The sequence below is a fragment of the Cynoglossus semilaevis genome, chromosome 9 (assembly GCF_000523025.1).
Source record: "Cynoglossus semilaevis isolate Cse_v1.0 chromosome 9, Cse_v1.0, whole genome shotgun sequence".
NCBI classification, from domain to species: Eukaryota; Metazoa; Chordata; class Actinopteri; order Pleuronectiformes; family Cynoglossidae; genus Cynoglossus; species Cynoglossus semilaevis.
In genome coordinates, this window is record NC_024315.1 from 9,909,192 (window position 1) to 9,934,135 (window position 24,944).

The 24,944-nt window shown below is 38.4% G+C and overlaps 1 protein-coding gene across 3 annotated transcripts in view; it reads left to right on the forward strand.

Annotated features, from left to right (window-relative positions):
* ctnna2 (catenin (cadherin-associated protein), alpha 2) overlaps positions 1–24,944 on the forward strand; it is a 188,176-nt gene that overhangs the window by 21,922 nt on the left and 141,310 nt on the right. For all 3 annotated transcript variants that reach the window (XM_025058226.1, XM_017035265.2, XM_017035266.2), the window contains exons 6-7: positions 601–867; positions 19,916–20,119. In XM_025058226.1, coding sequence (XP_024913994.1) covers positions 601–867; positions 19,916–20,119 — 471 coding nt within the window. The remainder of the gene's footprint in view (positions 1–600; positions 868–19,915; positions 20,120–24,944) is intronic.

Here is a 24,944-nt window from a genome sequence, read left to right on the forward strand (position 1 = left end):
CATCTTTTAAGAATATAGTCAGAGTTCCTTTGATTGCTCCTCAAGGAGCATATGCCCAGAAATGGAAATGTCACATGGTATTTTTCTCCCCTCATTTTCTGTTTATATTTTCTAAACCGTACCAAGATAAACTAGAAACCAAACACTTCTCATGTTTACCTTAACCCACACCTTTTATACCTTATTGGTACATGTTTGGTTGTGTAAAATACATTTTCTTAATATAATAATAAATGTCTTCAAATTTGTCATAATCTGATTTTTCTCAGGGATGCATTTTCTTTTGGTAAGTAATCACCTTTGAAAAAGAAATCATTGCAAAATAAGGAAGTGACAGTTGAACTGTAGGCACAGTAGTATTATTATCTATTAACACAGGCATTCCTTTTTATTTCATAATTTTCACATCTGTCATTAAAGGTTCATTGCATAAATATATCTTATCTCAAAATTATGATTTATATTAAAATTATTTTTGCGATGCAGCACCCTGTTTTTTTTTAATATCCTGCACATGTAATAGTCACAATATGTATTTTCATGAAACATTTACATGGGCTTTACTTTGTCATGACTTAAGACACTGTGGTATCCTCACAGGAACTTAAAGATCCCCAGTGTAGAGATGAGATGGCAGCAGCACGTGGGGCTCTGAAGAAAAATGCCACCATGCTGTACACGGCCTCGCAGGCTTTTCTGCGTCATCCAGATGTGGCGGCCACACGTGCCAACCGAGACTACGTGTTCAAGCAGGTGCAGGAAGCCATAGGGGGCATTTCCAGTGCTGCTCAGGCCACCTCACCCACTGATGAGAAACACGGCCACGCTGGGATTGGGGAACTGGCTGCTGCCCTCAATGAATTTGATGTAAGTGCACAAACATTATTGTCTTGTCCTTTAGAATCCCCTCTCTTGGTGTGTTTGAGTACGGTTGTTGGGTATTTAACTGGTCCGCTTTGTCTGCACTTTCTTTACCCGCTTATGCCTAGAGAAATCGATGAGACGTTGTCTCCGGTGTTTTCCCCCTGCCTGGTGCTCTGCTGACATCTAGTGGTAGTTTGTGAACAGCGACTTCTTGGTCAAAACCTTGGTTAAATTTGAGATTGTAAGCGTATGTTTGTATATTTTTGTTATTCTTTACTTTACGTTACACATTTTCTGTAACAACTTTTCATTGTATATTTTTGTTATTCTTTACTTTACACATTTTCTGTAACAACTTTTCAGTTTGGTAAATGGCAACTTAAGTAAAGGGTATTGATTCATATTTCCAGATTATAGAGTAAAATTAAACCTTCTTTTTTCACTATCTATATTATACCGAGTTGGATTCAATTAATATAACGAGTTGACTCAGGTTTTGAAAACAGGCTTCTATCTCTGTTGAATCAACTCAATATTTTGCCTGCACGTATGACTCTGCTGAAGATCATTTTACAAATGACCATATGGATGAAAATTTATTTATTAAAAGCAAATCATCCACTGATGTCATATAAATGTCAAATGTGTTATGGACGGCAGTTTTATAAGGTGGCCTGTTGATGCAGTAAGCTTTTTTGGCTCAGGTTTTTTACATCATATTTGGCAAATTCAAGTTCTGTTTTTTTTTAGTGTTTTTAAATAAAATAAATGTTATTCAAACATTTACAAAATATTTTGAAATTGTAAATTAACCTGTTCCACCTATAGTTGATTACACCAACCTGTCACCATTAGCCGCTGCTGCATTGAAGAAAAGAAACCAGAGCTAAACTATATAAATATTACAGGTGGACTGGAATGACTTTGCCCTCTGCTTTGCCCCGAGCTTGCTGTACCTCCTCTGTTGCATTTTAAAATATTTTACTGTCCACAGAGACTCCACAGTGACCTGATATGCTCTGCTTTGGAGCACGGCCATTTCAGAATTTTTGAATGTGTATATTTTATGAGGAGATATGCAACAGTAACATTTTTATTATTATTAATGAAGGTTTGGTTTTGACGAATTGGTGTAAATTTCAATAATTAGGTTTTTCAAATGTTCAGATATTTGATTGGACATAAAGCACATCTCAACTTTTGCTTTGAGAAATTGCAAAGGTCACTGTGTACGAGGTAAAAGAACCTTAAACTTTCACTTCAGTTCTGTTGAACTGTTTCAGAATTGTTACAAAAAGTAGTGATTCATGTAGTGTGATACCACATCTCGGCTTCTGTAGACAGTGGATGGCAATAGTTGTCCGTCTGTCCATCCATCCATCCATTCATCCTCCTTCACTTGCTCTGACTGGGAATTTTCCAGGCCTTCCAGTGTTGTTAAAGAAAGACTTCACACTCCACACTTGTATCTCCAACCCTAACACTTCCCCAGATAGGCTGCCCTAAACAGGTGACATCTTGCGTCCTCATAGTCAACCTCTGTTGCCCAGGCCTGCTACAGTACCTCTGCCACTCGAGTAGCCTGTCATCAAGTGCTCATTGACTTGCTCTCCATCCAGGTCTGGGTACAATGTGGGCTTCAGGCTACCCCCAGGCAAAGTCATATTCATCTGTGTGTTTTCTTCAGGGTCTTCTGAACTATTCTCCAGCTGATCCTTTACCTGAGAATTTCCAATTTGCCTTAAATGACCCAACCAGGAGCACAGGACTCCATACAACATACGGTGAACAGGGACACACAAACCTCTTCATCTTAATAAGGCTGCGGTTCCTGGAGAAGTCCAAAATTGGATTGCAAAATTGTCTTTGGCACTAGAGCAGGGGTCACAAACTCCACTGCCACTGCTATCACTGTCATTTCACTCAAGGGCCTCATCAGCTGTCGAAGTTCAAAAAGAACCTTTTTTTAGAAGAGGAAGTGTGGCAAAAATAGTGGAAAATAAAATTGAAAAGGTTCATCAACAGCAAAAGTAAATCGTCATTGACATGTAGTTGCAGGCAGGAGTTGGGCGGTCCACGAGCCAGAAATGGCCCGCAGGCTGCGGGTTTGACAACTCTGCTTTAGTGCTTTATGTAACCAGGTCACTAATTAGCTGAAGTGCTGCACTTGTAGAGTTGAGGTATACATTTTTCTCCTGCTATGCACAGTCACAATTTCCTGTCTCACCCAGACATAAGATAATTACCTACATAAATGCACATGTACAGTATGACCAGGCAGAAATAATGAACCTCCGTGTGTTGAAATGAAAATTCGTGATCGTGTGGCAAAAAGACGTTTCTGGCGAGCGTAAATGAATTAATGTATATCAGCGCTCATTTCTTTGATGCCAAGAATGACATTCATTCAAAACAACACCACGGCCGAGGGAAGAAACAACCATATGGTGTCTTTGCTTATGGGAGCTTTGCTCCATCTTTAATCAGGTTAAACACATGCTCAGGCCTCTTTGTTTGCAGCGTGACTGTAGCTCTTATGCCAATAAAAAAAGAAAAGAAAGTACAATGTGCCAGATAAGTCAATTTCTCCTATACAATAATAGTCAATGACACCTAAGTCTAGACAAGACTTTTTAAATGCTGGGCACAGGTGCAGGTTTATAGCCAGCCTGAAAGGGCATCTCATGAATAAAAAGAGGTGACCCCATCTTTACTTTTTTGTACCAGCATTCGGAATTATGTTGGAATGAGTCAGCGTAGGACACTAGGGTGCAAAGCCTATTTAAGGGAAAGGGCAGTGAGTATCATTGGAAAATTTTTAGGAGGAATGTGGCTATAAAGTAGTCAGAAGAGGGGACAAAACCACTATTCATGTTTGGTTAAAATGTTTGGAATCAAAGGAAATTGTCAAATTCACCTAAGATACTTAAAGTCCTGGAGAAATAGTTTGCTTTGTTATTAAGTTTAAAAAAGTAGAAGATTATTTACAGCAGTTGCCATGCTATTCTTGAATTGACAGTTACTGCAATACTTGTAGGCAGACCAGCAGGGCACAAAACAGGCTCTCTGCGTAGGGCCCCACATTAGCCAAGGAGGCCCCATTTGGAACAATATGAGCAAGTTGCATGATGGATGCAGCTCGCTGCTGTAGTGGTTTGGCTTACCATCTGGGTAATCTATACTGGGTAATCTAACCATAGCCATTAACTGAGGGAGTTCATAGGATGGAAATGTGTGCGGCTGATACATTTGTTGCCAGAGGAAAAATACAATGAAATGTTTAATCGATGAGCATGTTTCCCTTTGACCGTGCATCATGACAATAAAAATAATCATGATAATGATGTTAATAATTATTATTAGGGCATTAACAGTAGATCTAGTATTTTGTTTTACTAATGTTTGCATTTTTTGCTTTTCTTTATGTGCAAGTTTTTGAGGATAGTTTTTCCATTCATTTTTCTCTGATATTAACACAATATTAACTCTTCTATGATGGATTTCTTTTTACAAGAGGTGGGGCGTGATTGGGGTGGATGGGGGGGGCTCTGGTAAATCTTGCTAAGGGCTCCTGTTTGGCTACGGGCGCCTCTGCAGACACTGTCATGAAATATGGGTATGAATTGATGCAGACACAGTCCAGGGTGTCAGGGAAGGAGTCAGATCACGATTGTGTTTGAGTGTGTGAACTCAGAGGAGGGATGAATAGATATCAGCCTCCAACATAATATGGGCGTTTTATAAGGTCAGGGCAAAAGTACAGAGAATACATCCGGTTTTATGAATATCTTTTTTTCTCCTACATTTTCAGAAACATCAAAAAGCTGTCAGTGAGTTACAAATACTTATAAAAAAGAGGAAATGCAGTCATAATGGAACAAGAAAAAAAAGAACATCATTTTTCCACTCCTCTTCCTGCTTTTAGTGTGTTTATTTTGGTACAGGAAGACGTGCTCAGCACCTGTTAATTGCCTTTTAACATTTTTGACTGTTCCATAAACACATAAAAGCAGTACTTCGTGAGAACCATTGAAGTGCTTTAGACTGAAACAGCATTCATACAAAGAAAAGTACATTTCCACTCTGGTTTTATGGCTCAGCTCAGAAAACTCTGCATGTCAAGGATGGAAAGTATTACGTTCGAACTTCTGCTTCTGATATTTTTAGACTTCAGTGGGGAGAAATGCTACGTTGTAACTTCATTTTGTTTTTATTGGAATATTTACCTCAGCTTTTCTGCCACACTCTGCACCTGAGCATAGCATTCTTTAACTGTGTTCTGATTTAAATAACCGCCTTAACATCTTAACCCAGACATCATGACATTGACGGTTGATACTGTTAGCTTTAGACTTCAAAGCGTTTGTTCCTATAATAACCGGTAGATGGCAGTGTTTAATAAGTTTCATCACTGGTCCACCGTTCGCCTCCGTCATCACCCACCTCTCGGTTATATCCATTTTTATCCCTTTTTCCCAGCAACTCCTTAGAAACAGAGCTTTTCATTCTGGCTCATTCGTTGCTCAGAGCGAAGGCCTACATCACTCTGTAGGGTTTTATTTTCTCCTGGTAATAAATTGAAGGATTTCATCTGATGTTCAGATGTCGTGTTCTAGCTGTTCATCCTGAACTGAGCATTGTCAAATGAAATCCAGAGTTGAAGTTGTGATGAAGGCTGACCACTCAGACCACATCACATCTGTTGGACGCTATTGTTTTTTTCCTGTCCTTCAAATGACCACAGGGTTTGTTGACAGTGAGACAACCCTGTGTTCACCCTCTCTTACTTCACAGTCCTGTGGTATCACACAACTGTCATGTATCTCCTTCCCTCCTCCACCCCCCGCCCCCCACAGTCCTCTGAGCAGCCACCGGCTACACACATACACACACTTTGACATCACAATTTATTCACACACAATGCAGACATGCACACAGTGGCGAGGCACAGCTCTGTGACTGCGGCAGTGATCCAAGTCGCACTGGATCCTTTTACCGTGGTTTGTATTTCCATGCTCTTCTGTCGGCTCTTTCTTCTTTACTGGAGGTTATTTACACGGCGTCGCTGTCGTCCCCTTTCACCTTCCCCCCCCCCCCCCCCCCCCCCCCCCCCCCTTGCTTTTGTGTCTTTATTTTCATTGTTTGACATCTCCAGTTGGGATATTTGCATGGTAAATACGTACTCTGATCCCATTTGGCATCGGAATTCCATGCATAGGGATTTTCCATAAATTACAAGCGATTTATTTACATTGTAAAAGAATGCGACTGTATGATTTGCATAAATTATGGCCTAACTATAGCTGAGCTTACATGCTAGAAAGAAAAACAAAAATCTCTGAAAGACTTAAACATCTAACCGTATGCACCTTTGAGTCCATCTCTGTAGTGAACTGACACAGAAAAACACACAGAGCATCCTTTTCTGTTGCTGCTTTTGTTGGTATTATACGGTAATATAAACAGCAGTTACAAAAGGAAACAAAAAAATCTTTCTGTCTCCCTGTGTTTTCGTCACTCTTTTAATCAACGTTCTTGTCTATAAAAGCAGGGTTCAGTGTTTATTCAGCGGACTGGCTCACATTGTCCTTTACCTTTCTTTGTGCAACATGTGGAACCAATAGTGTCTTCACTTTATGTGCAGCGAATGCCCAATGGTGACCTTTCGGCACGCTTGATTTGTATATGAGACAGTGCAGAAACAACCTCAAAAAAAAGTGGCCAGGGAGCAACCAGACTCTAATATATGTAGATGTATTCCTAACTGAGGGATAGCTTTCTGCGTAATTGCTATATCAATCTGTGCTCTCCTTTCTCTGCTGTCTAATTTCAGGTCCCCTCTTATTTCTCTCATTCTTCTTCCTCCTCCTCCTCCTCTCTCTCCTGCCTTAGCACACACACACTCAGGCATACACCGTCAGTCTGATACTTTATCCCTCCAACCTCCCTCTTTGGCTTTGATTTTTCTCTCTCCTTGACTCTCATTGATTCCGCGTTTGAAGGTGTGGGTGTTGAACACAGTCTGAGGTTACCTGTGAGGAACTGGCAGAGAGGAAGGAAAATATCCCTGCCGTCCCATACACGGGTACATCCGGGGAAGGTCGCACAGATGAACGGTCATTAACGGACACGCACAAACCCTAAGCATTAATAAACGAATCGAACAAAATGCCAAGTGCTGGAATTATTGACATCAGACCCGCTATGTTCAATAAAACTCTCCTCCCGTCGTCATTTTCACCTTGGTTGAGCCACGTGCTAGCCCAGAGGTACACCTCTTAATCACAACATGCTTGCCTTCCCGATTACAAGACTCTCTAATTCTCCATGGACAGATGCACCTGTCACAAGAAATATGAATAGGAGGAGTGAGCTGAAGTAATGGGACATGACTCAGCGGTAGAGAAGTATTGGTTTGTTTGTTGCTGTACAGTAATTAGCCACTGGTTCACTTGTCTTGATGGCAATAAGGCATGGAGGGACTTCAGCAGATTGAGTTTGGGAGGGGTCACTGCATCGATACTCTCCAATCTATAGAAGTTACAGTTCGAGCTCACAGTATCTATCTGGTCTGTGTTTTTTTTTCTTTGAGTGAGACAGATTTAACATTGTTGAAGTTGTCATTAAAGAAAACAATGTAGAAAGATGATTTTGATGTCCACAATAACAAAATGTAATCATTATAAATATCCTGCTTATCTGAATTTTTGGTTTGTAAAATAAGGAGTAGGCTTCTGAGGTCTTAATGGAGAATTCTCTTTAAAACCAGGAAACCTTTTCACTGCTCTTGGAATTCCAACTGTCCACAATATGCAATATGTAATGACATGGTAAAGAACACGATGAGTTAGAGCAGGTTACCTGCTATTAGCTTGTTTTGCTGCCACAAAAAGTAATTTGGTAACAAGTTGTGTTGCAAAAGAATTGAAAAATCTCTAGGAAATCTTCTAGAATTCCTTAATGAGAAGTTAGGATGAGAAATAAACAAAGTGTATCATATTCAAACATCAATATCAACATTCTGTTTTGTCAAAGCAGACGTCCCTTAAAAATATGATTAAAAAAATTTCCAAACGATTTATTTTGTAAGAAATACTTAATGGGCTTTTAATTATTTTATTGAAAACATAATTTCTTTTTCTTAACAAAAATACCGTGGATATTGATTACCCATTAAAAAAAAAAAAGTTAATTTGCTATTTTACCAAGATACTCATTGTACTCAAATAAAGTCTGGTTAAATATACTGTAAACTACATTTTGAATCCCTAGTAAGCACCAACCTAATAATTTTAAATTTCAGGTTGAGGAGAGAATACAGAATACAATAGCATTTAATTGTCATTGTACTTTTTCCACATAAATTGCTAGGGTCTTGACTTTAAAAACGATGTAATCATTTAACCTTATTCAGGAGTGCGAGGTTGGAAGCTGTCTGCTGGCACATGGAGGTCTCCATTGAGCTTGAATGACATCATTGTACCAGTAATAATTAACACCTTATAACACTAGTATAATTACGTGACTCTAATGACTTTGTAATTAATTATGGTCGTCCCAAAATTGTATTTTATTTTGTACATGGTTGTTGGAGCAACATTAAGATTAAAAACCAGCACCTATGATGATACTGTAGATATTATAGACTGTTTCCCAAAGACTGGGTCGTGACCCTCAGGTGGGTCGCAAGAGATTTGTTTTTGGTCATCATGTTTACGAATAATGTCTATTGACTTGGGTTGCGAACGTTTGTGACATATATGGGTCCTCAGAAAAAAGTGTTTTTGATTGTAAACACAGATAGAAATAATGAATTGAATTTCAATAGTGCAAAGTACTGCTGAGTGCCCCAGGCATCGCCTTTAGATTTGCCAGTTTGAAATGTATACCTTTATAGCATATCAACATTTTTAACCAAAGTTGAACTTGAATCTATAAAACTGGTCCTATCTAAGGTTTGGATTTACGTGTTTGTTCAGTTTTCCCACAACTTGAAAAAAGGAAACTTCCATTCCCTAGACAAGACAAACAAAACCCTGAAGGATCAATGGCAGAGAGGCTCTCTGTGCTATTTTAACAACATAATGTCTCTTTGCAATCTGTATGTTTTCTTAACTGGTACACTGGTATTCTCGAGCGCTGGAGATGTTTGTCTCTGTTCTGCCGTAGGCAAGTGTAAAAGAATGCCTTGAGCAGACATGTGATAAAACAACAGATGACAACAGAAGGCCGTGGCTTACGCAGAGATCATCATAAGGGTTTGTATTTAGCCCCTGTCCATCATCGCTAAGAGCCAAGGGGAAATTAGGTGGAAAAGTAAGAGATGGAAACGGGCGCTGCAATTATCGCTAAAGACTTTACTATATAAATATATTTAATAGCCAAACAGCTTAGCTCTAACTGTTTTCTGAGAAAACCAAGATCATATACAGTTTATTGTATTAAATTCAACACAATGTCAACTCAAAGGCCCGAGCTCATAAAATCTGAACAGAATTATTTTAAAAAAGCAAAATTCCTTGCAGACAAGTCAGATGTGGGATGGCCCATCTTCATTTAAAATCTTTTTTTTTTTAATATTATAATAGAAGACATTTCTTATTTTTAATGTACAATATCCATCCAGTGCATCTTCACTGTACCCCAAAGTCTGCCACACAAATAAATCACATGTGGTGGGGGTCTCTTCTTTGCCAGTTGTGGCAGACAAGGTCAGTCTTTGAGCAACTGGATAAATATTTGCAGGAGAGATTTGACCTCAAGAAGAAATATTGTCACTTTAGAGTGAGCTATCCCAAGGTCTTGTATCGGAACATCACGTCACATAGGTAAAGCTGTGGCAGCTTCAACTACAGTAGACCATTCACTATGTATTCACGTCGCCCATCAACACAGCGATAAATAATCTGTGTTCTCTCCTGGAACAGATCATGTAAGGCTGGACCACTGAATATAAAAAACCAACAGCTGTATTTCCAGAAGTTGACAAATAAAAAAGTAGGTGATGTAGGTTGTATTGATTCCACATTTACTCTCAGCCCTATCATGTGGTGCCTTTACATCAAGCACTTATTCAATTTATCGCTGATTCAGTGGGTTGTCCTCCGGCCCACGTGACTGTTGAAACGTTAGCCAGTGTGGACTGGTGTGCTGCTGTGCTCATTGTATGCTATCATGTAATTCCCTTTTTACCTTTCTCAAATTTACATGTGTGGGAAGCAAATCATAAAACTGAAAATGTTTAAAACAAATGTGTTGAATCAGGTTAAAGGAGGGCGTACTAGGAAAGAGATAAATCTTTGTTAGTTCCTCATGCCACTGTAAATGACCTCCTTAAACTAATTACCATCCTCTATACACACTACTGTTTACACAACACAAAGCAAGCCTTAACCCTAAAGACAATTATGAATAAACGGGGTTAATGGATGTTTGCACGGACCTGTTTCTGACTCTCTGTGGCTACAGTGTTAAAAAAAAAGGTATTTTCAAAGGTCTTGAACATTCTAGAATTAATTTTAAACATTGAAAAATGTAATTAAATGGTTTTTTCTTTAAATATTAAAATGTACAGAATAAAGCCCATGGCCAGTGCACAGTTAGAACAGTTGTTTTAAGAGTACTACAAGTTTGGGACTAGAGATTTTAAGGATATGATCTGGTCTGAACTGGTCTGGTCTGGGAGGCACGTGTATTTGTATGGAGGGTTTGGGAGTGAGTTGGGTTTGAACATCTTTTCGACAGCATTTGATAAAAGGCCCAAAAGACTTTCATTTGCGAAGCTAGCTGTACATTCATGTCTGGTCCAACTGGACAGAGCCTCCAGATGCTGCTTTGAGGCTGTACATCACACGCATATGCTCTGTTTTTCTCTCCACACTCTGAAGCCTGAGCTGCATTATTTGGCATCATATGGAGAGCAAGGAACTGTGATGCATAGGCATGCCCCAAATGTTACAGATTTACAATCATGCACACACTCACATTCAATTCTACATATCCTAAATTGCACATAAAAGATGGATCTTGCCTTTCTCAGATTCCACTCAGGAATACAGACACAGTGTTGTGCTGGATTAAAAATAACACCATAGGAATGAAAGTAAATAGGAATATAAATGTATTTACAAGAACATTTACAACATAGAAAGTGGCTCACACCATTGACTGTCATTGGCTGTAGGGACTGTATGTACAAGTTTGAAAAAAACATGTAGGTGTGCTTTTCTAAATGTTAATTTCAATTTCCTGCCTTTGATGGAATGGTAGTAGCTGCAGCAATATGCATGTTATGTAATGTAAACTTCAATGCAGTACTGGTAATAATATTAATAATAGTTAATTTGAACAGTATTTTCTGGTTTCTGGTTCACTATTTACTTTTTTTGTAGAGATTAGATTTCATTATAAATAACTGTAATATGTGATAAATTATTATGTTATTTTCTCTGCATCAGTCGTCGCCCCCAGAAATGTAGTTCATGACTTCTTACAATTACCATCCATTTTAATGTCAGTAAATGGATTTACTGTTACTGTTTTCATTTATTAAAAAAATGCTTGGAGCCTAATACAGATCCCTGAGGTACAGCACAAGGAATGTGTCAAAAAAGCTTTACAAAAAAAAAAAGAAAGAAAATCTTTTTATCTGATAAAAAGCACACATCTGTCACAATTTCTTAGTATTTCTACATTGAAGGACTCGTATAGTTAATGAAGAGATTTTTATTCCACTCAAAGTAGTTTAAATAGGTTACAAATATATGATTCATAAACTACCTCTGTGATTCTCATTACCACCGCTTCAATATTGATGTCCTTTTTCTGTCACTGTATCATGAGTTTTTTCAAAGCAGCTCAAGTCCAATCTTTACAAAGAATATCTGAATGTATTTGTTCCATCCCCCATGTTGATCTACTCCAATATACTTAGAAAAAGACAAATACTTAAAGGTTTAGAGCCATATCCGATCATATTTGTCAGTATACATACACATTATTTCTGTTTTAATCTTCTGTGCTCCTAAGTCAATACAATTAAACAACCATTTTATTTGACTTGTTTTTTATAAAACACAAGTTGTTCCAGTTCTTGAGAGCCAGACCAGATAATGATGATTAGTTCAAATGTTTGTATAAATTTTGATCCATATTGAAATCGACATATGGCCCTCTCACTTGGAAAGGAAATCTTTCTGAATTGGCTCACATCAAGCTGAGGTCTGGATTGACATGTTTACTTGATGCACTTTTATTCTCCACAGACCTTCGTTCCAATTACTTGTGTCCAAGTAACGATTGTGGCACCGAGGGACGTTGAACCCCTTTGGTCCGGTGATTCTTGAAAATAGGCACATGTTGTACAATGTATTGACGGTTCTGTCTATAGCGTGTACTTTGCTATAACGTAATTGTATGTAGGCTCTTACAGTTGAAGTCAATCATTTACATTTTTCTTTATGTTTTCATTTCTAGTTAAGCATCTAAGACATGACGTGAAAAAAAAAAAAAACGTTTTGTGTCCAGTCAACCCTGTTAATTATGTGTGAAGTATCTTTATATATTTTAAGTTCAACTGCTCAAATTCGCTTGGCCACTGTGTTACAGTGTTTGGCCGATGGCCTCCATATACAAAAGCAAGTTCTGTCAGTGCCTGTCACGGTGTGTTTACTGCCTCATACTCAATACAGTTAGACCCAGATCAGACTGTCATTGGTCTATTGTACCATAGACCTGTTCTAATACAATTTAACTATCAGTGCTCTGATTCTTAAAGCAAAGATGTCATCTTTTCAGTGGTTTTTCTAAATGCTCTCTGCATCTTCTACCCATGTGTACGTAGGGTTACTCTGGGTACTTTTTCTGAAAATTTGAAATTTGAAAATCGACTTTCTGAAATGGACTTGCAATAGGACTAAAATTTTGATGTTAGGTCGATTTTTTTTAATTAATTTATTTTTTTAATGCACCTTCACATGTCCTCACTTTTCAGGTCTGAATGAGGTCCTTAGCCACAGCCAACCTTTTAACCAAACGTAATTGGCATCTACGTATGGTGTATCATAGCAACATCTCTGCACACACCGTGTCTCTGCTGAGACTATGGTTAACTCCTGTGGTCACCGTTGAATGGCTGACAAATTGCAGGATTGTGAGCGCTCTTCTTCATTAAAATCCTAATTTAAATCACAGGGATGCTAATGTGAAACTGCAGTTCGCAGACAATTAAGATCTTCTAACGTTTCGATGGTTTACCTCAATTTTCTTTCGCATTATTACCAGACTATGGAAAAATCAGCAAGACAGAATTAGATTTAATAAATGCAAAATTGTTTGAAAGGAAAGGAAAGTGAACTACTAGTCATTGTGACACAGCACACCACTGCACACAACCAAATGTGCCCTCGCCCGGGGAGCAGTGTGTGGGGACGGTGTCATGCTCAGAGCACCTCAGTGGTAACTTGGCAACTGGTGGACTCAAACCTGAAACCTTCCGGACCCAGGTCCACTTCCTTAACTACTAAACCACCACTGCCCCTACATTTTTTCGTTGGCCGGGAATTGAACCCGGGTCAACTGCTTGGAAGGCAGCTATGCTAACCACTATATGACCAATGCTTGCTAGATTGTTGGTATTGTCAGTATGTAAACATGCACAGTAATATGACCAACAGTCTTGGTATTGTCAGTATGTAAACATGCACTTCTCGTGCACAGTAGTATGACCGACAGTATTTTTTATCTTGTATTTTACATTTCTTTGTTTTACTCATTGCCCTCAGTAATACGGTCCAGTACGTTTTAGCTCCATTAGAAGCAGAAGAAGAAGCTACCACATTTTTCATGCCATGTTGCTTTTTCCTATAGATACGCAGATAAAAAAAACAACAACAACAACAACTCACTGCCTACGTTGATACTTTATCTACCTTAATTCTGTCGAGGGCTCAGCTGCAGAGAACATTAAACACAAATGCAGACACCCCAGGTTCAGGGACCTGTCGTTACGGCATGCACAGCTGGGGCTGAGAGGTAATACAGGCATGTTAGAGCCCCCTGGGTGAGGAGGCAATGTCAACATTTCATCTGTGTGACTGTGTGCATGTTGGCACGCATGCTAAAATATTCCTTTGTACCAAGCATGATGACTGTGGTTGCATCGGTTCATATCTTTTGTGAAGTTACTGTAGAGTAGCCTTTAAAAGCATCATTTTATGATTTAATAGTTGGACAAATGAAGTGAGATCATTGTTCATGGTGTCCTTGGCTTTGACTTAACAGCTTCCCTATTGTGATATTGGGTTTGTGTTATTTCACTTCTCTTCTGTGGCATCTGAACTTGATTAAGTCATTATCTCAGACACCCTGGGCAAAAATGATTCTGTTGCTTCATTGATTTAGTTGTTTATTGTTCTGTTGCTGTTACTCTTTGTGTAATGAGCTTTACTCAGGGGCAGAAAACTTTGAATATCAGTGTCAATGTCACCGAGAGGAGCTTTACTTTTACTTTCCCCGTGACTCGTAACTATCCAGTACTCTGATGTAGGTGATCCTGAACGTTTAGTTTAAATAAAAATCCAGATATTTTTTAAGCAAATGAAAAGAAGAAAGATTTACGTCTTAATAAAACATTTAATTAATGCTATATTCTTTTTATCACATGCCACATAATTGTGTTCAAGATTAATTTGTTCTGTTTTCAAAATATGAACTAGTCCTTTGATTGGATTAATCACAATAATTATTTGAAACTATCTCCATGTACATACATCTGTGCAGTACTCTATTTTTAAGACTATTAGAGAAACCATTTTTGTAATATCTGAAAACCCTTTGTAACGACCTGATGCTATTACTTTCTCATCTCCTGTACTTTCTGCTAAGTTAAACCTTGAGGAACATTGATTTTCAAATATTTCCTGAACATCAAATGAGATTTGTAAAAGAGACGGCCCCAGTTGATGACTCTGAGTTCGAGTCCTCTTCGAGTATCTGCACTTTGTCTTGAAACGTCCATCCTTCTGACACCGCTATGGTGGTGTATTACCAATATTTTGCTGACATTACACTGATACAGCCCATGGAAGGCTATTTGTCCAGCTAATGCATTTCAGGAGGGACATGAAATGCAATTTGTAGCCATTTTAATTGAGCACTTTTTTTAGAAAGTAGGTCTTTACAGAAATGCCTGAAAATTACCTGAGTACATGACGAACCTTCTATAGTTTTAATGTAAGAAATAATTGCAATAATGCCTAATAAAATAACATAGACAACAAGCTAACAGGAAAAAAACACAAGGCTCTACCAAAGATGTGCAGGGAGGGCATTCAAGGCCACTTATTCATACATGAATATAAATATTGATTTATTTATCTTTTCATGTCAGAATATTTAAACCCTGAATAAATTGTGTGCTACTCTATGGTTAGGAAAAAAATATTTAAACCCTGAATAAATTGTGTGGTACTCTATGGTTAGGAAAAAAATGATATGTTACGTACATTCCAAGCAAGGGATGAAATGCTGAGAATCATGTCGGAAAGAAAATAAAAAAAATAAGGAGATTTGGATTATCCCAGTATCATTGCTTTTTATACAAAAAATACAGAAAACTGTTCAGTCTGTAGTTCCAAACCTGTTTCTTACCGTAACCTGTCTGACATAATTCTCCCTAGCTGCTAACTCTGGGTCCTTATTCAGGGTCTTCTGCCAGAGAGCCTTGGCACCGCTTCAGCTGCCATTACCTGGGCAGGGCAGCAGGCTTGTTGGCCTTATTGTGCTACTGTTACCGTGTGATTTATGACTCTGTCGTTGTGCATCTGCTACATTAATAAACATACAGGCACACACCCATAATTTAACCTGCACAGTTAAACAACAACCTCTTCCTGAAACTTTACGATGCTGCGTTTCTGAAGTTGTCGTTAGCGCAGACAATGGATGTGGTTTTATTTTCGGTACTGTTTCCACACCTGTCTGATGCCTAAAGTTGCACAAGGAAGAAAAATACTGAAACTTTTGGAGTGGGCTGTTGCTGTAATAGTTATCCAAAAAAAAAAAAAAAAAATTGTCCATTTACAGTTAAAAGATAACACACACATATAATAATAATGGTAATACACACATATCTATAAATGTTGACTAATTGTACATGTGCCGCACACGTTTCTACTAAGGTTTTTTTTTTTGTTTTTTTCTCAGCATATTCGTGAATGTTATTGTGTACGTATCTTCAAACAGGAACTGGAAACGGGATTTGCCCTCAATACTTTAGGAATTCTCAGCTTTTAGCTCGATTTTCCACTGGTTACTGTGTTATTAATTCATACATGCTTTCCCCTCTCTGCTCCAATTGGCTGTCCTCTTCCCTCTGTTGTTTATTTATTGAAGAGTGCCTCACTGCTTAGTTTTTAATGCGATACTGTGTGTAGTATATTTACCATTCAGAACAATTTCTGACTCGTCTTGAAACACGGGGTTACTACACAGCACGCAGCCCTGACCTAAAGGACAATAACGCTCACAGTATTAATTAATTTCTCCCAACACCATGAGAGTACGATTACAGTCGTCAACACTACGAGCATTACTATTCTATCAAGGCCACCTAGTGGAAGTGCTTCAAAACACAACATATACTGTAGTATTTCTGTGTTTTCTTGGCACATTTAATTTCCTAATACAACATTCATTTGTCATCCTTGTTTTTATTTTTACACAGCTTTGGTCTGACAGATTTTTTTAATTAATATTCACTACACTAAGAAATTCAAGAAAAGACATCAGTGTTTTCAAATATTTTCATGTTGTTTACTCTATTTTATTGTATTATATTAAAAAAGTGACTTTCTTTACACTTCTATACACAAATGTATGGTTTTCTAAAAACAACACACTCAAATTGTATATCGACTATTTATTCATTTATTTATTTTTTACCACTGTCCACCTGCTACTTTATATATATATATATTATTTATTGCAAACACACCTGAGACATGTATAAAACATTCACTGTGTATTAACAGATGATATCCTGCTGGTATGGAGGACCTTTCTAGGTTGTAGCGCTGATGTCCTGTTATTTTTGCATATAAAATATTCAGGATTACCACATTCAGAAGACGGAAAAATATAGGCACTCTATATACTATAATGTTATATATTTTATATACTTCAAAATATTGGTTTAGCACAGAGCTGAATATGAAATTAAGTAAATTAAACTAAACCTTTTTAACTCTTTCAGGATGAGAGGCCGCAGATGTCGAGGAATTTAGAAATTGTCTGTATAAAGCAAATGAATAAGCAGATTTTTTTAGCTTTTGCACTTCTGCATCATTATTTGAAGTTACAAATGTAACTTATGAAATGTAAAGTCAATTTAATAAAAATAGCATGCATTTATTTCTATTTAAATTTGATATATTGGTTTAGTCCAAAGGTATTAGCATCTGTTTATTGCTGCCCGTTACAGATGGAAGATTCGGAGAAAATGTCCACGAGCTATGATTTCAGTCTCCATTAGGTTTTTGGTCAAAGGGAAAAATGACACTTTCACCCACTCATTTCCAGATTTCTCTTTTTTTTGTCAGTAGTGTCAGTAAGTTAAATGTCTTAATTACTAAACTAGCCTTCGTCACGGCCCACTTCAAAGGCTGTGGCCTGGCGCTCTTCATTAGCTCAATCAGTGAGTCAAATATGACGAATGGCCGTCCTGGACTTGTGTGGGCAGAGCTTAAAACAGTCCAACAGTGTGATAATCACAGTCAAACAGCCTGAACCCAGCACGAGGCAGTACATTTTGTGGTAGAAAAAGCACACCTACATGCAGTTTTCCTGTTCATTCATTTTATTTTTAATCTCAAATCGTGAATGTTTTGTGTCATGTTTAAGTGTCAAGTCAACAATACTAGAAGTCTCTCTGCACCACTATAATTCAATGGCTCATGTTTCTGAAACCTGATTGACTATTTTTTATACAATTTAATTTTTTTTGTTATTGTGACTTCTTCAACACATCAGGCTACGCTAATGTCAAAATAGAAGCACATTGCAAAAAAAGTCCATTTTGATCTCTCTTTTGTTTCTTCTAATTAACAACAATGTAGGAAAGAGCAATAGAATCAACACATCATTCCAAGAATATCACTAAAGGCTTCAGTAGAAGTTAACGGTAAACTGTTCTAAAAAAGTACTTCTGTGATTATGAAGTGTGCAATTTAAGCACAGAATTACTGCAGAAAGAATCAAAAACTAAACCCTTTGGTTCCACTTGAATAAACATAAATGGAACGCAACGGGAATTCACATGTATAAAAGCAGTAAGTGCCTCAAACAGTTCTAGTAACCTTTGAAGTCAACAGGGGGTGAGCGTTTAATATCCAGGGGTATTGTGGCTGGAGTACCCCTTTTAATGTGTAATTCTTCAAGCCGTGTTGCCCTGTGTTTGACCTTATGTATTCTATTTGCCTGGTTCTGCCGGTCGTAGTCAGAGCAGCTGCTCATTGAGGCAGGTTATTCTAATTTTTTGGTAAAATTAGCATGAATTGTTAGTCAGGAATAAATCTTTGGCACAAACACTTATTCTCCAACCAAAACATCAAACATCTTCAACTTTTGGGATTCATGTTCTTTTTTTGATTTATTTATTTATTTTCTCTTATTTATTGAGAAAAGTGGAGCCAAATACACAACTCTGGTTGTTGAGGCTTTCGTTTCTCAAGGCTGATTTTAAACCTTGAATGTGTTCATTCATACAAGAGTAAGTGAAAAGGTTTGAAGACAGATGTCCAAATCATGTTCAGTTCCTTTCTAAATGTGTCTGAACATTGGTAAACATCTCTCTGGGGCCTCAAACAGCAGTGACAACATCAGGAATATGACCCTGTCAAGTGTTGAGTTGTCTTTTTTTTATTAAATGAAAGCCTCAATTTTGGAATGTTTGCAACAGGTGTCCTCAACTTGTTTCATAAGGTTTCCTATAAATCTTTTTCAGTCCTTAGACCAGACAAAAGCAGCAGGTTGTTACCAGGTGTGAAAAACACTCAGCAGAATTCTACAAAGAAGTCTTTCTCTGATGAAAAACACAGAGGGAAATAGATTTGTGGTTTTCTCTAATAACGATTTTTTTTGTTTGTCACTCTTTCTTAGAACTGTTTTAATGTCACTTCTTGTGATCATTTTACTGTGATACAGTACGTGATAATACTACTGGATAATTACTACATCAATGACAGATGCTCAGTATCGAAGGAGCAGGAAACTACTTAGCTGTGCCGAGATAAACAGTCTGGTTGACAGGTGTCAGACGTCTTCGGCTGATCTGTTGTTAAAAATGGCTAGTTACTCATCCATCCCTCTGTCCTGCAAATTGTTCCACGTGTAATAATGCTGCACACTAAAACCCAGTCCACACTGTCACTGTATTACTTAGTGGTTGGGTTGTGCACCATAAATAGGAAAGTGAACTACTTGTTAGAAAGGAAAGTGGATTATTTGTCATTGTGACACAGCACTGCACACAACCAAATGTGACCTCTGCTTTTAACCCATCACCAAAGTGAGCGTCCAGGGAGCAGTGAGTGGAGACGGTGCCACGCACAGAGCACCTTAGTGGTAACTTGGCAGCTGGTGGACTCGAACCTGAAACCTTCTGGACCCAAGGCTGCTTCTTTAGTTTAGTTTAGTTTATTTATAAGGGGACAGTGCAATTTCATAAATCACATGATTACACATTGTTAAAAAAAGCCAGAAGGCTAGATTTCATCTGTAGTCCCCTGGCCATGATGTAAGAAGGCAGAAAGCACACAATACATAAGATACAATACAAAACACTTACTATACAATTTTGAAACCTGAATCTGACATTTTCCTTTCATGGAAAAACAGGTGATACTGACTGCATGCAGTGTGGCATATTTTTCTTTTTTTTTTTTTTTAGAGAGCCTTCACTTGCTTTTTACTTCACTGGGACAACATATGGCTAATCAAAAATCTAATCAAATCTGTCAAATGTACAAATGTTGTTGTGTTTCCTTCTGTGCAGAACAAGATAATCTTGGACCCTTTAACATTCAGCGAGGCGCGTTTCCGACCTTCTCTGGAAGAACGTCTGGAAAGCATCATCAGCGGTGCCGCTCTGATGGCCGACTCCTCGTGCACACGTGACGACCGCCGTGAACGCATCGTGGCCGAGTGCAACGCTGTTCGACAGGCTCTCCAGGACTTGTTGAGCGAGTACATGAACAATGTGAGTTCCCTTTCTTGATTATTTGATGCACATGCTGTAGCCTTGGCTCCAGTACTCCTGTAGGCCACACCGATAACAGAAGCACATTAGCAGCTGGATCACTTTTCCACTCTTTTCTTTCTGTAGTATTTGAATCCATTAATAGTTCCACAGATAAAGGGACCAAAGCCAGGCTGTTATGTTGACACCATGAAACAATTATTTTAGTGTAGTGCAGGGGTCTCAAAATCAAATAATCTAAGGGCCACTGTCTTCGCACAGGAGGGCCGCAGTAGTATTGATGTGTAATCTAAAATTTTTATTTTTGGTTCCAAAAAAATGAAACAGTGCAAAACAACATCACAAAGTGCAAGGAATAAATTGCATCATATTATAATAAATATTCTGACCACACAATAAAAAAATCGTACATATTATTATGGCAAAGATCAAAATGATTGTTGTCTAGTCCGATATGGTAATGGCCCATTTTAAAATATTAAATAATCTGAACATCAATATTTTTCAAAACGATTGTTCTTTAAAAAGCTAGTCTGGTTCCACTTCTCTATAGTTGGCGGGTCAGATTTTTATGCACTGCTGTGATTGGTATAAGTGTTTAAAGGCGAGGGGATGAGCCAAGACAAGACTATTCATCACAGACATGCAATTTATATTCCACTTCAGCCATCCCATTTCTGCATAGTGAGCTGTGGGCTGTGTAAGCAGTGTCTACATAGGCAAAAATATAAGGGGTGCTTCCATGCTCAGTCACTGACCTTGCAAAAATGACTTGCTTTTCCGTACTGGACAGTGAGATTTTATCACTTGGCTTCAGCTCATAGCTGTTCAATGACAAATCCATTAAATCTCCATTCTTTTTATGAAGCTCCAAACCTGCATGAAAATGCAGTCACATCTAGTCAAATTTCTTCCCAAATCAAAATTTTCCCCAATTAACGTTTTACCTTTACATATGACAATAGAAAACTATTTATTGTTGGCCGCACAACAATTCTTTCGCTCAATGTCTGTAAAAGAGCTCCAGCTGAAAACGTTAAGGAACCACAATGATGTGTCTGAATAGAAGTAAACCTTGATGTAAAAAAACAAAAGCCAGCCTAATCATCATGTCCACGTTTCATTTACAATGCTAACATTTAATAAACAGACCGACAAAAGTTTCCCAAAATGGGGTAAAAGTATATCTTAGGAACATTTTTGGATTCTTTCCATTCCTCTAATGCCATCATAGTGGCTGAACACATTTTTCAAATTTACCATTTTGTTGCAGTAGATTTATAGGAGTTGAAATGTTCCTTTGAAATTGAAACTTGCATTGGTAAAAATGAGAAATGACACCAAGTCCAAGTGTCATTTTTGGCTGGTGAGCAGCTGGCAGCCTATTTTCCTATTGATCTCCACTGAATCTAAAGTGCTGGGCAAATGCCCGACGCAATACTTTATAATTTTTAGCTTAATGTTTATTTGGAGGAGCAGATATGCTAAAGAAGTTTCAAAACAAAAGTTCTAAAACTTCCGAGCAAAGATCTCTTTGGTCGTAATTGAATCCAGTGTTTGTGATTGTGATTGTGTGTGTGTGTGTGTGTGTGTGTGCAGAGGCTGGTAGGCAGGCATGCGAGTGCGTGTGACTGCTGGCGTGTCAGATTCTTTCTCCTATTATTCATTGACAATAGATATGCATTGTATCAACTTTTAAAGCTAAAATGTTTCCTGTGTATTTTGTTGTAAGCCGCTGCCATTATTTAACATTTTAAATATACTTTCAGTTTTTCTCTTTTCCTCTGAGGTCAGCGCAGAGGAAGAGCTGATCACAGACATAGTCCAGGGATTTTAACTAATTTTGACGTTCTGACAGAGAAGTGCCCATGGACCACAGTGTGAAATTATGTTTTAGTTTTTTCCTCTGCCTGTTGGTGCACATCTGGGCAGGGTGGATTGCACAGAGTCAGTCTATTTTAAGAATTGTAGTGGTAGATGGGGACGGTCGTATAACATTCCCTGGCTCGGGCTTTTCTCTCTTGTTATTGTTAGCTCCAGTAATTCAGCCAGACAACTGATCCAGAACTTCTTGGTTGTTCATCATCCATGTGTCTCCTCTCATAGTGAAGGCCAGGGACCACTTGCAATCATTTTTTGGACCACCGGCGGGATACGGACCTGAGATTGACTACTTCTTCCTATATGTCTTTATATGAGGATGAGGAGATGAGGATGCAGGGGGATGGGGTTTCGGAGGGGGTTGATGTTGTTGCACTTTATATAGAATAAGTTTATACTCTTGTAAATAGGCATTGGCATTTTGTTTTATGTGAGGTTTTCTTCCACTAACTGAACCAAACTTGAACGCCGTCACTAAACGGGGGCATCTGAGTCCCCCTTGTTAATAACACACACAAACACACACACACAGCCCTTAAGACATTGGTGTTTTTTTGCTAAAGTAATTGAGCATTGCTTCATTAGGCCCATGAGTTGTGTTTTGGAGGCTACAGCTGGGAGATTGTTGACAGCCCCTGGCTGTCCAAAGAAAGAACATGGTATAAATCACAGTGACACAAAGAACAAAATGCTTCCACTTCTCTGCTCAATCTCCTCAATAATAATAAATCAACAACCACACCTGCTCATAAAGCAAATTGTCTAATGAATAATGTAAAATTGTTAAAATTACAGAGAAAACGGCAGTTTTATTATAGCAAACCCTCGTCAAGCCTGTCCAATTAGAGGAAAATATGATCATGGAAAATCCTTTTCATTTGGGATTAAAAACCCTATTTTCATTGTCCAATCGCATCCTAATCACTAATTCCTTTATTCTCTGTATGTTTTCCACAGACGTTGTGTTTCTTTTCTTTTCTCTGATTAGCTTAAATGATTAACTAGACAGGTTTGCTGTATTAGAATAAAAAAACAAACAGTATTACACACGAGTTTTGGCAACACGAAGGCAGCAGCATACAAACATTACACCAGGGGTCCCCATTCCCTGGTCTTTAGACCCATACTGGTTCATGGCTCATTTGGTACCAGGCAACAGTGAGATAATTTTAAAAATTACATAATTTGAAGAGACTGTTTATTTCCTTTTACTTTCTTTGGTAAAGAAATGCTATCAGCTACACTATGGAATCATAAGAACAATAATCGAATCAATACTCACAAAGGTTTCACCTCTAAGAATTTCTAATGATTGGTAGGAAATAGAACCTACTTTGCACCACTTTCTCAAAAGTAGTTGGAAAAAATAGTTTAAATAAAACTTTTTAAAATATTTCTACTGACAACACAAAATAATATTTAGTTGTTTATGAAACTTCTCTAGCTACTATTTTTTTTTCTCTCAGAATTCTGTTGCTGACTCATTTGCCCTCACATGCCCTGACTCTAACTAGTGTGTCAATATAAAGCATCCTGCAGCCATTGATTCATTTTAGTTACATCCCAGCTGTGAGCTCCAGCACAGTGTTGGGTTACAGTGGAGGGAATCATTTGTACCACAACCAAATAAAAACTATCCACTGCAGCAAAGTTGGTTTTGATTGTGTAGAAAAAAAGTGCTTTCTAGTTTACTGTAGTAATGTAAACATCCCGTGGCCTTTATGTTTCCTCCTTCCTCCTTCAGTTGCACTACTGTTCCTCCACCCTGCACACACATTTATATAGGAAGCTTGAACCACAGCACAAGGTTAATCAATGTGGTAGCTGGCAATAAATTAGGTTCAAGTGACAGGAGAATGTCCATACCTGTCTCAGCTGCTGGTGATCTGTGATTGGTGACAGCAGGCCCGGCTCCCTGGCTGGTGCTGAATCATCAGGAGCAGCTGATTTAGTTACGGCAGCTCCGACAGGGCAAATCAATCAATTGATCTAGGGAGAATGCATAGCCAACTTAGGTCAAGTGAGACTGTGCGGAATATAGCCATAGTCAGACGCCATTGCAGCTAAAATCAGACAACCCGGCAGTACAGTGAACAGCGGAGCAGGATTTAGGGAGTGCGACAGTGAACACACTAATCTGGCTCTTAGCTGCATGTGGCACATAAACTAAACAGAGGCTGTGAGCTAAGGTGATCATTAGAGAAAGACCGATGGGTTCTCCTGAGCATGCAGGAGCTGACGTGGAGAATGCTTAATCAACAGTTGGGAAAAGTGATCACTGACAACGATCAGTAGTGATAGTAGTAGTAGTAGATGAGTAGTGTGAAGTGGTTGTGTTTCCTTCTCCAAGTCTGCTTCAGACTTGGGTCCGGAAGGATTCGAGTTTGAGTCCATCAGCTGCCAAGTTAGCACTGAGGTGCTCTGAGCAAGGCACCGTCCCCACACACTGACCCCACGCTTGTGGGCCCTGAAAGCTGCCCGCAGAGGTCACATTTCGTTGTGTGCAGTGGTGTGTCACAATGACCAGGAGTTCAGTTACCACTGAACTTTGCCTCATTTGTCATTGTGCCAAAAAAAAAGGCAATTTCATATATTTTTAAAATTTTAAAAATGTGTTAGATTATCACAGAAAAAAATGAACATCAGTCAATGTAAAGTATTTATAATAAAACACTTTCTGTATGAAGACAATTGATGATGATTTATACACAGCGATAATCATATGGGGTCAGGTCACAACAGAATCTTTGTGACGTTCTAATCAATACATTCACTCCCATCACTGCCACTTGAGGCTTAGATAATCCCAGATGGGAAATGTCAGTCTAGATGGATGAACCCCTCCCAGTCAGCAGTAACCCAGACTGGGAGAGACAGCGTGGGCTGCTGCTGACTTGGTATGTTTCATCATTGTCTGGAACCTTTCACTATTTCAGAACACCAG